Here is a 12,918-nt window from a genome sequence, read left to right as displayed (position 1 = left end):
CCCCTACTGGGGATGGAGCCCACAACCCTGGCAAGTACCCTGTCTGACCAGGAATCGAACCATGACCTCCTGGTTCATAGGTCGATGTTCAACCACTGAGCCACGCGGGCCGGGCCAGAATCAAATTTCTTTACAAAGAACAGGTGCTGTTTAGGATAATAACCACTCATTATCTACAGCACTATTTTTATAGTTGAATATCTCTAGCTAGAGACTCGCTTTTTTAAAAAATTTATATTTTTATTGATTTCAGAGAGGAAGAGAGAGAGAGAGAGAGAGAGAATGAATCATCAGTGATGAGAGAGAATCATTGATCGGCTGCCTCCTGCATGCCCTACTCTAGGGATCAAGCCCGCAGCCTGGGCATGTGCCCTGACTGGGAATAAGAACCAGGACCTCCTGGTTCGATGGTCGACATCAACCACTGAGCCACACTAGCGGGGCTGTACAGCACTTTCTACGTGAGTGACCCCAGGAGTTAAAAGTGTTGTGTCTTCTACCGGCTCCTAGCCTGAAAATGACTATGAATGTAATTACCAGTTTTGTTAATTCTACTCAGTAATTGGAACGTGAATATTTTCCACAACTGTGAGTCAGGAGTGCCTTCAATAGTCGGGTGAGGCTGCTGGTGGGAAGCCTTTTCACACCCACCACAGGACTCTGGGGACTTGCGAAACGCATTCCCAGGAGATGGCGAAGAGACGGAAGACAACCGGATATAAGGGTCTCCCACGCGTGAAATCCACGATTAGCCACTGTTCGCCTGTCTTCTGATCTGCATAACTCAGTCTAATGAATGACGCTAAGGACAGCGCTGATTTCCTGGGGAAGCAGTGCCCTCACCACATACGCATAGCCCAACGCCCCTCTCTACATATACCCCACCCCCCCATGCTGTTGACTGCAGGACTGTCATTAAGAATCACAAATATTCCAGAGAAGGGTAGTTCCTTGGGCGTTTTTGATCACTTGCCCCTGAATGAAGGATGGTTCTCAGCCGCACTTGGCATTGGGGAATTCAAGAGGTAGAAAGTAGGCGGACACTGTCATTTACCTAAAAGTATCTTGTGCGGTTTGTTGTCAGGATCCTGTTGACCTGGGATGGGAGCCTTACGTGAAGTCGTGGCTTGCGAAAACATCTAAAATTATGAGTCCCACAGGAGTGGACTGTCTTGAGTTCTTGATTAAAAACAGTGTCAAAGATGGGCTACAGTTTCTAGAGAAACATCAGAAATTTCAGCCACTTCCTGTCCAGAACATCACCATCGTTACAACGCTCTGCAGAATTCTGGACGCCTTCTTTGAATTCATGGGTAAAAATGGAGGCTTCGGACAATGTGAGTTTTCCCTCCCTAAGTCATCCTAATGATGATGCCATATGTTAGCTAACGTGCTGAAATATAAACTCTCACAGAAGGTATCCGTGGTATAAATTGATTCAGCCTTTCTTGGTGATGCATTTGATAACCTGTGCTAAAAATAACCATATACTTCAGTGTTTCTTATTCTAGGAATTTATTATAAAGAAATAATCACAGAAGTGTTCAGATTTAGCACAAGGAGCTTTATCTAGAACAGAATTATTTATAATCGTACAAACAGCAAGAATCTGAATTCCAGCAATAGGAGAATGGATTAATAAATGATGCAGCAACAGTATCATGTTTCATTGGAGAGACATGAAGAGAGTCTTAAAATAAAAAGCAGAAGCCCTAGCCGGTGTGGCTCAGTGGATAGAGCATCAGCCTGCGGACTGAAGGGTCCCAGGTTCGATTCTGGTCAAGGGCACATGCCCGGGTTGCAGGCTCGATCCCCAGTAGGGGGCGTGCAGGAGGCAGCCAATCAATGATTCTCTCCCATCATTGATGTTTCTTCTCTCTCTTCTTCTCCCTTCCTCTCTGAAATTAATAAAATATATTACAAATAGATAAATAAATAGAATGAGAACCAAAGTCTCTAATTTTTTATTTAAATTTAATTTTTTAAATGTTCTACATTTAACATTTAAATAGTATATATTTATATTAAAGACCATAATGAAAGGCATCAACATTTAATGATGATTATTTGTGGGTGTTGAAATTATGGGTGACTGCTGTTTTCTTCTGTATACTTTTTTGTACTTCTGTCTGTTTTACAAGAATCCTACGTTTTCACATAAAGAAAACAAACATGATTTAAACCATTAGCTAAACGGAAGGATGAATAATCATTCATTCTTTGTGTTTCTCTGTGGAATGGAGGACTTAGACAAAAAAGTGGGTGATGGGGTTAGGAGGGCGATGGTTACGGTCTGCCTACAGTGCACGTGTTTGATGTTTGTTTTGATGCATTTCGTATTTGAAAGCGTACAGGTTTCTGCTTTTAATGCTTCACTGTATTAGGACCCATTTATTACTTCGTTTGCAATGTGCACCATATTTAAAACATATCTGAATGTTTTAAAGTCTTCATTTCGGAACAATCAGACTTACCAAAAAAAATCGCCAGAGTAGAATCAAGAAAAGAGTGTGCAGATTTAGGCTTCAAATAAAGACGGATCAATTCAGACAAATTGCGGGTACATTCTCTGCCCCTCTTTTCTTAGAAACGTCACCCCCACTCCGGCCAGGTAAGGTAACTTCTTAAGATGCTGTAGATAAAACGAAGATGCTCTCCACTGATGATTCACAAACTGATCAGTGTTCCGAGTGAACCCTCAGTCATTCATCAGCTAAATTTTAAGTCTCTTGATAACTGTGGGAAAATACTCTTTCCTTTTTAAGGTGAAGACTCGAAGAACATTGCAACTGAGAGAAGTTCTCTGCATTTAAAAGTTCCTGTCAAACTCAAGAAAGTGGAAAAGAGGTCAGTTGCATGCATTCAACAGACGTGTTTTAGTACATACTACTTGCCAAACACACGAATAGGCACAAAATCACTTGTCAATAAACCAATACTTCCATGACATCATAACATCAAAATGCACTTAAATTTTTTCCAGCTTAGATGGCATCTTGTATATCTAATACAAGGTCACCAGATTTTTATGTGAAGGTATGTGGATGGTATGAATACATTTGCCCAAGCTCTGTACAATATTTGAGGAAAAAATAAACTTGACATGCACATAATTGATGAATCTGCCCTTTATGGGGTGAGAAATATTGAACCAGTTGCTACATGTTTTTGAGCCTGTATATTCCCGTTTTAAAAAACTGGAATAATGCGATGTGCTAGATGCGTGGACTAGTTCCTGGCGCATAGTAAGTGCTCAGTAAATCACAACTGTCGAAATGATGAACTACAGTTCTTCTGCCATTGGAAGGACAGGAAAGTCTCTCTCGAGGCCTTCCTGCATCTCACTGGGAATCCCTGAGACATTCATGTCGCATTTGCTTTTAAATGATAGAACAGCCTTCATATGGTTTTTACTCTCCCTGTCACCTCTGCCTTCACATTCATTCGTGTACATCTTGCTTACCAGCATTCTAGCCCAGACCTTCATTATTTCTCGCCTGGACTGTTGTCATAGATGATGATGAATTCGTTTCCCCAATTATTCCAGTCTATTCTTCACATGACAACCATATATCATCTTTAATTTGTAATAAAGAGCAAGTAGCCATAAAGGAACATTTATAAAATGTACGATAGAAGTAGCGTGCACAGATACCCACATGCACACCATTTTGTTAACAGAAAAACACATATTAATTTATCTGTGAAGTCCCCTGTGTGCCCAGATTTTATGGTACCCCGTCATGTGAGATAACTGCTGTTCTGGATTTTGTGTTCTAATGTATTCCCTAACAATATATTTTTTAACTTGGCGGTTTTTTTGAAACCTTAACGGGATCACTTTCTAGGTTCTTCTGTGTCCTGCATTTTTTAAAATATATTTTTATTATCGATTTCAGAGAGGAAGGGGGAGAGAGAGAGAGAGAGAGAGAGAGAGAGAGAGGGAGAGAAACATCAGTGATGAGAGAGAATCATTGATTGGCTGCCTTCTGCACGCCCCACACTGGGGACTGAGCCTGCAACCCAGGCATGTGCCCTGACCAAGAATCGAACTGTGACCTCCTGGTTCCTAGGTCGATGCTCAACCACTGAGCCACACCGGCAGGGCTGTGTCCTGCATTTTTGTTCAATGTTATGTCCCTATGACTACTCTATTTTCACTACTGACTATAGTCCATCGCACAAATATGTCACAGTTTATCCATTGTTTTCAATTTTTGTTATTACATATACTACTGTGACTAATATGCTTGTACGTGCCTCCTGATATTTATATGCAAGTGTTTGATTTTTTTAAAAAACATAAATGAGAATGTTCCTTTTTATAATGACTCAATGACTTCCCTTTACACTCAAAATGAAGGGGAAATGCCTTGGTACAGCTTTAAACGCCCCTTCCCCCCTCCCCAGCCTCCTCTCCTAATCTCGTCCACTAACTATATATGTACTTCAGGGACCCTGGTCTTCCTTTCATTTTTTTTCCTCGAATTAGCCATGACTTTGACCTCATAGTCTGGGCACCTATATTCCTCCTGCTCAAATGCTTTGCCCCCCTACATTTTGCCAAATCTCACTCATTCTCCTGGTCTCAGTATAACGGTAGCTTCTTCAGGGAGGCCGTCCCTGATCCCCACAATCTAAATTCGTTGTCTCTGCTAATGTTCTCTAACGGTACGCTTGACTGCTCACTCTTTACCCTGAACGGGGTTTATTGTTCATTTTCTTGTCTTGGAAACCAGGGGTCCTGTTTGCTTTGTGTAGAGTAACGTACAAATAGTTAGAATTCAAGAAATAGTTGCTGAGTAAACAATGACATATGACTAGAAATTTCTTTTTTTCCCTTTATTGATTAAGATATTACAAATGTGTCCTTATCCCCCCAATGTCCCCTCATCCCCCCAATCCTGCCCTCGCCCCCCTGTTGTCCACATCCATCGCTTATGCTTATATGCATGCATACAAGTCCTTTGGTTGATCTCTCCCCCTCACCCCTACCCTCCCCTACCTTCTCTCTGAATTTTGAGAGATTTCTAATAGATTTGTATGCACGCATTGTCTATGGATGATTGCCAGTCAATTTCAGTTCAGTGATAATATTTTCAGGATTTTTACAATTTAGAAATAATTGTACGGTAATGCTAAATCCCGAACTGTTTTAAATGTCTTCAGGTCAGGCCCAAACCTTTCATCCCATCCCATCCCCCTCAGCCCTTTCACGAAGGAAGTTCAGGGTCCCAGAGACCAGGGTGACCTGGGTTGACCCAACTGGGAGGAGACTGTCCCGGACTCGCAGCACCTGGCTTCAGCCAGGTTGAACTCAGTCAACCCTGGGACTTGGGTAATAGTGAGTGTCTAGTCCAGTGGTTCTCAACCTTCCTAATGCCACGACCCTTGAATACAGTTCCTCATGTTGTGGTGACCCCCAATGTCATTGTTACAAATTGAACATCATTAAAGCAAAGTGGTTAATCACAAAAACAATATGTCATTATAGATGTGTTTTCCGATGGCCTTAGGCGACCCCTGTGAAAGGGTCGTTCAACCCCCAAAGGGGTCGTGACCCACAGGTTGAGAACCGCTGGTCTAGTCATTTATCACTCACTAAAATGAAGAATTACCAGATCCTCTTCCAGACACAAGTAAACTCTCAGTTCATACACCGACTTAAAATAAAAGTGAATCGTGTCTACTAATTAAGTGAAAGCTGACTACAACCCTCTTACACACATGGTGCTTTGAGAGGAGGAACAGTAGCCGTGTATAATTTACATGGCTTCCCAAAGGAAAATTACACACTAACTTTGATTTTTATCTCGAGAGCTGATGACCTAAAGAAATACCGAACAAAATCTATAGGTCCACACTTAACTATGGAAATTTTTAATGATGAAACCTGGCTGTGATTTTTGAAATAAGTGACTGCGTGCCCCCTACATGGGTTAACCGCCGCCCTCCGCATTGACCTTCTCCAGGGCCGAGAGTCTGTGGTATCTGGAGAAATACCCCGACAAGCTAACGACAGTGCTTCAGAAGCTCTTCGTGTTTGCGTTCACTTGGGCATTCGGAGGAACTTTGAAACGTGAAGACGAACATGAAGACGATGAGCTAATGTATTCAGGTTTTGAACCTGCTTCTCTTGCGAAAGTAACCTATGACTTTGACCATCTTGTTCACGAATTGTTTGAAAGCCCAGAAGTAGGTGAGTTCTGGGAAGGCAACGTCAAAGTTCTGCTTCCTTTCCAGCGGTTCTCAACCTGTGGGTCGCGACCCCTTTGGGGGCCGAACGACCCTTTCACAGGGGTCGCCTAAGACCATCGGGAAACACATCTATAATGACATATTGTTTTTGTGATTAGTCACTGTGCTTTCATGATTAATTTGTAACAGTGGAATTGGGGGTCACCACAACATGAGGAACTAACTGTATGAAAGGGTCGCGGCCTTAGGAAGGTTGAGAACCGCTGCTTTAGAAGAAACATTTGAAATCCTTTAGGACTGGGCCCACCTTTTAAAGTGTGGACCTTACAGGTAAACGAGGGTCAATAAGTGCATTCCAACACCCTTTCTCCAGCGAAAGAGCCTGGAGAAACTAGATTCCTGGTTGATTCTTGTTGCTACAAGAAGCTATAACTCGACCTAACCGGTTTGGCTCAGTGGATAGAGCGTCGGCCTGCGGACTGAAGGCTCCCAGGTTCGATTCCGGTCAAGGGCATGTACCTTGGTTGCAGGCACATTCCCAGTAGGAGATGTGCAGGAGGCAGCTGATCGATGCTTCTCTCTCATTGATGTTTCTAACTATCTCTCTCCCTTCCTCTCTGTAAAAAAATCAATAAAATATATTAAAAAAAAAAAAAAGAAGCTATAACTCAATGTAAGGCAGAACAAAGATAAAGATAAAGCCTTGAGCCCTGGCTGGTTTGTTTCAGTGGATAGAGCATCAGCCTGTGGACTGAAGGGTCCCGGGTTTGGTTCCAGTCAAGGGCACATGCCCGGGTTGAGGGCTCGATCCCCAGTAAGGGGGTGTGCACGAGGCAACCGATCAATGATTCTCTCTCATCACTGATGTTTCTATCTCTTCCTTTCCCTTCCTCTCTGAAGTCAATAAAAAATATATATATTTTTTAAAAAAAAGATAAAGCCTTGAACCTGAGCTTAGCCGGGGGAGCCCATCAGCTGAATGGCCGGATCTATTTGTACGCATCACCATGTAGTAGGAACTTCAGTAGAAGAAGATTATTATCGTTTCATGTTTCTTTTTGGAAAACTGCTTGCTCAGATTTTCTAATAATATTTTTGGAATGATTTTTAAAATCTTAGATTTCTTTAGTATTTGTATTTTTTGAAGCAGTTCTGGTAAGTGGAACCTACCCTCGTAGTTAGAAACAGTAAACCTCCCCAATTAGCTGTTACTGGTTAAAGGGACTTGGAACAGATAAGGTATCAAAAAAGAGACAAAATATTGAACATGAATATATTTGCTAAGTAAAGGGAGAGCTAGAAACATTACCAAATGCACAAATCCTACTGGTTTGTCTGATGTGTAGCAAAGGATCTGAAATCAGTAAAAAAAATACATTTTAAAAAATTTGATAAATGATTCAGAGGAATATATCAAATGCCAACACTGTTATCTTTGTATGGGGAGACTATGGCTAAATTCGTTTGCTTTGTTTGTTCTGTATTTTCCAGAATCTATTAACAGAATTAGTGACTTTTGTAATAGTGAAGTCAATGTCATTTGCAAATGAGTCTCAGAATTTTCTCATGTGTAACCAGCGCATTACTGGCATTTGATAATACCCAGCTCTAGTAATAAGCAAAACTTACGGGCAAGATTTCAAAGGATATCAGATCATGATTCCCCTTGTTTTCCGGATACAAAAAAAAAAAAGAGACCAAAAGTCAACAAAACTTTGTTTTTATATAATTAAAGATTAGAAGAAAAAAATAGGCTTATTCCACCTATTTGGCTCTATACCCTGGGTGAATATTTCTTATTTCTGGCTCAACAGCCAAATCTTTCAAATAGAGATCAGGTCATGCCCGAAACATTCCATATAAGCGAACCTCGTTGTTACTTGGATTTATTCATATTTTTTCACTTATTATTTTCAAACGCAGGCATAACCCTCCCAACTGGCGAGCCGTCTGTCTTTGGGTATTTTGTGGATCTGCAGCAGTGCGAGTTCATCCGCTGGTCAGAACTGCTTCCCAACGTCCAGACTCTAATTCAAAGAGGTAAGTCATTCCTGGGGCTGTGCTCTGATTTCTCTAAAATATCAGGGATACTTCATATATAAAAGTACTGTAGTTATGTCAGCAACTTGGAGGCCTGATGGATTCCAAGTTTGTGCAGGAACCAATAATTAATAAATAATACAAGAATAAATTGTGTTTCGTGTACTCACAGTTGTACACCTACATTTGCTCCACCCTCTATGTTTACAAAACATGCCTTTTATTAAAAAACATCTTTGGCCCTAACTGGTTTGGCTCAGTGGATAGAGCATCAGCCTGTGGACTGAAGGGTCCCAGGTTCGATCCCAGTCAAGGGCATGTACCTTGGTTGCAGGCACCTCCCCAGTAGGGGGTGTGCAGGAGGCAGCTGATCGATGTTTCTCTCTCATCAGTGTTTCTAACTCTCTATCCCTCTCCCTTCCTCTCTAAAAAAATCAATAGAATATATTTTTTAAAAAAAAATCTTTGACTATTGGTTTCGGAGAAAGTTGGAATGTATTTGCTTAAGGTGGTTGTACATTGTAAAACTAGCTCATGGAAAGTCTTACTAGTGGAAATATTTTACGTAGCTGGGATTATTGAAAAGAGAAAACAGGAAAAACATATGTACATACTGCAACTGATTGTAAAGGAAACTTTAAATTAGAACAGAATAATCATAGTGTGACAGATATCCATATATGCTATATTGTTTTTGTTCTCAACCTTCTCCAAACATAAGGGGGAAAAAAATACATAAAAAGCTGTGGTATTTTAAGAGCTTGGTTGAAGGTTGAGGCAGGAATTTTTTTTTTTTTAAATATATTTTATTGATTTTTTACAGAGAGGAAGGGAGAGAGATAGAGAGCTAGAAACATCGATGAGAGAGAAACATCGATCAGCTGCCTCCTGCACATCTCCTACTGGGGACATGCCCACAACTCAGGCACATGCCCTTGACCGGAATCGAACCTGGGACCTTTCAGTCCGCAGGCCGACGCTCTATCCACTGAGCCAAACCGGTTTCGGCGAGGCAGGAATTTAATGATGAAGCTTCATGTCGATTTCTTGAAAATACAAGGAATTCAATATGCAAATACAAGGAATTCATTATGCAAATACAAGGACTTCATTATGCAAATACAAGGAATTCAGTATGCAGATTGCATCAATTTGCCTTGAGATTAGGTTTCACTCATCAAAGAATTTCATAGTGTGGTTATAAGAATTTTGAGAGAAAACAGCCAGAGCTATCAAGTCATAAATCATCCAGAAAGTTCTAACTCCAAATTCATTTCGGTTGGAAATAGCAGCGTTCTATTATACAATATTTGTCCCAGTAAGTATTAGTGGTTGATCATATTTATTTAACACCTATGAATTGCCCTAACCGGTTTGGCTCAATGGATAGAGCGTCAGCCTGCGGACTGAAGGGTCCCAGGTTCAATTCCAGTCAAGGGCATGTACCTTGGTTTCGGGCACATCCCCAGTTGGGGGTGTGCCAGAGGCAGCTGATCGATGTTTCTCTCTCATCCATGTTTCTAACTCTCTATCCCTCTCCTTCTCTGTAAAAAAAAATCAATAAAATATATTTTAAAAAATAAAATCTGTGGATTGTTCATCACATGTTAGTGCTAACATTGAGTCATTTTGATCTTAGTTTTTACGACTGCATAGAAAAAACATAACTGGGTATCGAAGCACGTAACGCGGTATTTTAGGGTACCACTCCAATGGGAAAGCTTTGGTCTTTTCTAGAGTGTGGGAAATAGGTGACTAGGATACAGGGATGACTAGGATATATAACCGTGCAGTGCATACCTTCCCATACTGTTGAACTGTGTACCAGGTAAACGTTTTAGCTATTCAGTTTTTAATTTGAAAAAGAGTGAATAAAAGATGAAGTGAGGCTCTGTTGTATTTATCCCTTTTGAGAGTTTTGGCTGTGTAATGGAGGGAAGAATTGCGGTGGAATTAGGGAGCCGTGGGGATAAGGAAGATTTGGTTTAGGTTTTTTGGGGGGGCTGTTTTAATGCATATAAAATTGCCTATATTCACCTGGTTTTTACGAACCAAAATGTTAATTTCACATGGCTCAACCAATAAAAAGATTGGAGATACTAGCACGTGTGTTTGTCCAATGGAAAATTCCAATTCAATGAAAAGCAGATGGTGGCGGGGAGAAGGATCTATAATAATAAAAGCGTATTATGCTAATTAGACCAGACGTCCTTCCGGATGACCTTCCGGACGAAGCTGGGGCTGCAAGGGAAGCCCGGGTCCCGGGTGCCAGAGGGAAGCCAGTGCCGACAGCCCGGGGAAGGAAGGCCTATTCTTGCACGAATTTCGTGCATCGGGCCTCTAGTTATCAAAGAAGTGAAGTTCTTTTTCTGTTGTTGGTTTTTTGCTTGCCTGTTCTTCAATTATCTTTATTGTTGAAAGTATTACAGATGTCCTGTTTGTCACCCCCTCACCCCAGGCCTTCACTGAAGTACCTTTAGAAAGGATGGCAGGAGCCTTCGGCAGGAGAGCCTCTCTCTTCGATTCCCTGGAGGGAAGGAGGAGGGGACGCTTGCCTCGCAGGGGAGAGCAGATTAGTAGGCGGGGTGGCAGGAGGGTCTGTCTGCACCTGGTGGGCTCAGCAGGCGTGCGGGGAGTCACCCGCACAGAGTCCGAATGAAAGGGACGACCTCTGAGATCAGCAGGGACCCTCAGGCCTTGCAACAGCTCTGTCTCACGTGTGTATGTTTCAATGGCTCTATAACGTACCCACTTTTCCAGGAAGTATTTAGCCCCTAAAAGATGAAGTTAACATTTATTGACAGACTAGAGGCCCGATGCATGAAAATCCGTGCAAGAGTAGGCCTTCCTTCGCCCAGCTGCCGGCACCGGCTTCCCTCTGGGACCCGGGCTACTTCCCTCCTCCAGCCGCCAGCAGGCACCGGGGACCTGGGCTGGCTTCCCTCGGGCTGGCTTCGTCAGGAAGGATGTCCAGAAGACGTCCGGTCTCATTAGCATATTGCCCTTTTATTATTATAGATGATCTGAAACTTTCTTTTTAAATGTTACCTTAGGAACCTCAATCCTAGTGGATCCGCAAGGCGCCGGGGAAAGCATCCTGAAGATCACGGAATACGGGGAGACCGTGAACCACACCGCCACCCGGGACACCACCTGCCTTTCCTTCCTCATCAGCCTCCTTCTGAAGAGCTTCTGCCCTGTCCTTCTCACAGGTGTGAAGAAATAGCAGCCGCAGCAGCAGTTCAGAGTCAGGGAGAGGCTTAGCGATTACTGTCCACCTGCTTTATAAGTCGGGGGTGGGGGGACGCCCTAAGAAGCTTTAGCTATCCCCACCTACAGTATCCGAATCACACCTCCCCGTGTATGCCAGTCCAGGGCATCCTAAGTCTCTCTCACCATCCCATCGCCTTCCTGACAAGTCCCAGGAGAACTGTGGGCTGAGGCCCTTCGAGGGCCACTGACGGTAGTAAGGTTGGCTGGTTCCATTAAATCTGCACGCGTACCTGCACGCAAAGAAACATGAAAAACAAATTGCCCGATTTCCAAAAACATTGCACACATACTTCCTCAAGCCAGCGCTCAGATTCCAAAGGACTGACTCAGTGCAGCTCCTGCTCTGGTTTAATATTTACTTCCACCCATTCAGCCACCTTTTCCAACTCTCCCAACTTCTGTTGTCTTTCACCAGAGGCAACAAAATCACCTTCCCAGTTCTGTCCTCAAAGGACTCCGGCAACAGGGGTGTGGAAGCTCAGATAACCGTCCGTGGCCTCCAGGGTGGATTAAGGAAATGGTTTTACTCTTTGGTGAATTGTACTACAGCCGTGGCTTATCAGGCTGCTGCAAGGAGGGGGTTATTCCAGTTCCCCCCCCAGGTTGTGTTGTTAAAAAGATTCAGGGAAATTAATTGCCTGTAGTAGTCGTGCAAAAATATTTGTGACAAGTGCAAATGCATATTCTAGAAAAAATAATGGTTAATTCCTGATACATTCTTTCACAAGAGATATAAATTAAAGATGTTCTTGGAGAGGTTTTCGTAGGAACTGCTTGGTTTATCCATCCTCCACCATAATTTTATTTTTTAAAGGGAAGAGCAAAAACATACTTTTTATGCAATTTTCAAATCAAAGGAAATGTCATTAGTTTATTTTAATATGTTAGCATCTGTTCGTTTTCTTGCATGTAAATCTAACCTAATGTATCCTTTTCTTTTCTTTTTTCCCCCCGTTAGGAGATTTTGGTATTGGGAAAACCAGTGCCATTAAACAGATGCTGGCAAAGTTGGAGGGCTCAGGAGGATTCGATGTGAAATATGGGTCAATTTTAGGAGAAGTCCTTTTATATAACGAAATTAAAAAGTTAAGGTAATATGTTCATTAAACTCCACGTTTGATTTGTCTGGTAAAAAAAAAAGTTTGCTTTAATATCTAACTATGCCTTGTTTTAAAAAGCAAATGTGTTATGTAAAAATGCAGAAATATTCAAAAAAAGGAGTTAAGAAAAGCTTCACTTTTCCATAGTATTAACTAAATTAATTCCTTTAAGTGAGAAATTCTGACATGTGTTTTTAGTATAACTAAACTTAAAATTGTAGCTCTTTGACCTAACCAAGTGAAGCTATAAACTATTTTCCTTCTTAGGAAAACGTACCTAAATATACAAATACAGTGTTGCATATAC

General features: G+C 41.9%; 1 protein-coding gene across 1 annotated transcript in view; it reads left to right on the top strand.

Annotated features, from left to right (window-relative positions):
* Positions 1-12,918, top strand: part of DNAH14 (dynein axonemal heavy chain 14) — a 137,304-nt gene that overhangs the window by 66,975 nt on the left and 57,411 nt on the right. Inside the window, exons 40-45 of the mRNA XM_036355199.1 lie at positions 1,085-1,337; positions 2,766-2,847; positions 5,973-6,199; positions 8,122-8,238; positions 11,292-11,450; positions 12,470-12,602. Of these exons, the coding sequence (XP_036211092.1) occupies positions 1,085-1,337; positions 2,766-2,847; positions 5,973-6,199; positions 8,122-8,238; positions 11,292-11,450; positions 12,470-12,602 (971 nt within the window). The remainder of the gene's footprint in view (positions 1-1,084; positions 1,338-2,765; positions 2,848-5,972; positions 6,200-8,121; positions 8,239-11,291; positions 11,451-12,469; positions 12,603-12,918) is intronic.

This window comes from Myotis myotis, unplaced genomic scaffold (assembly GCF_014108235.1).
Source record: "Myotis myotis isolate mMyoMyo1 unplaced genomic scaffold, mMyoMyo1.p scaffold_m19_p_21, whole genome shotgun sequence".
Classification (NCBI taxonomy): Eukaryota; Metazoa; Chordata; class Mammalia; order Chiroptera; family Vespertilionidae; genus Myotis; species Myotis myotis.
This window is presented reverse-complemented; position numbering and strand designations above follow the sequence as displayed.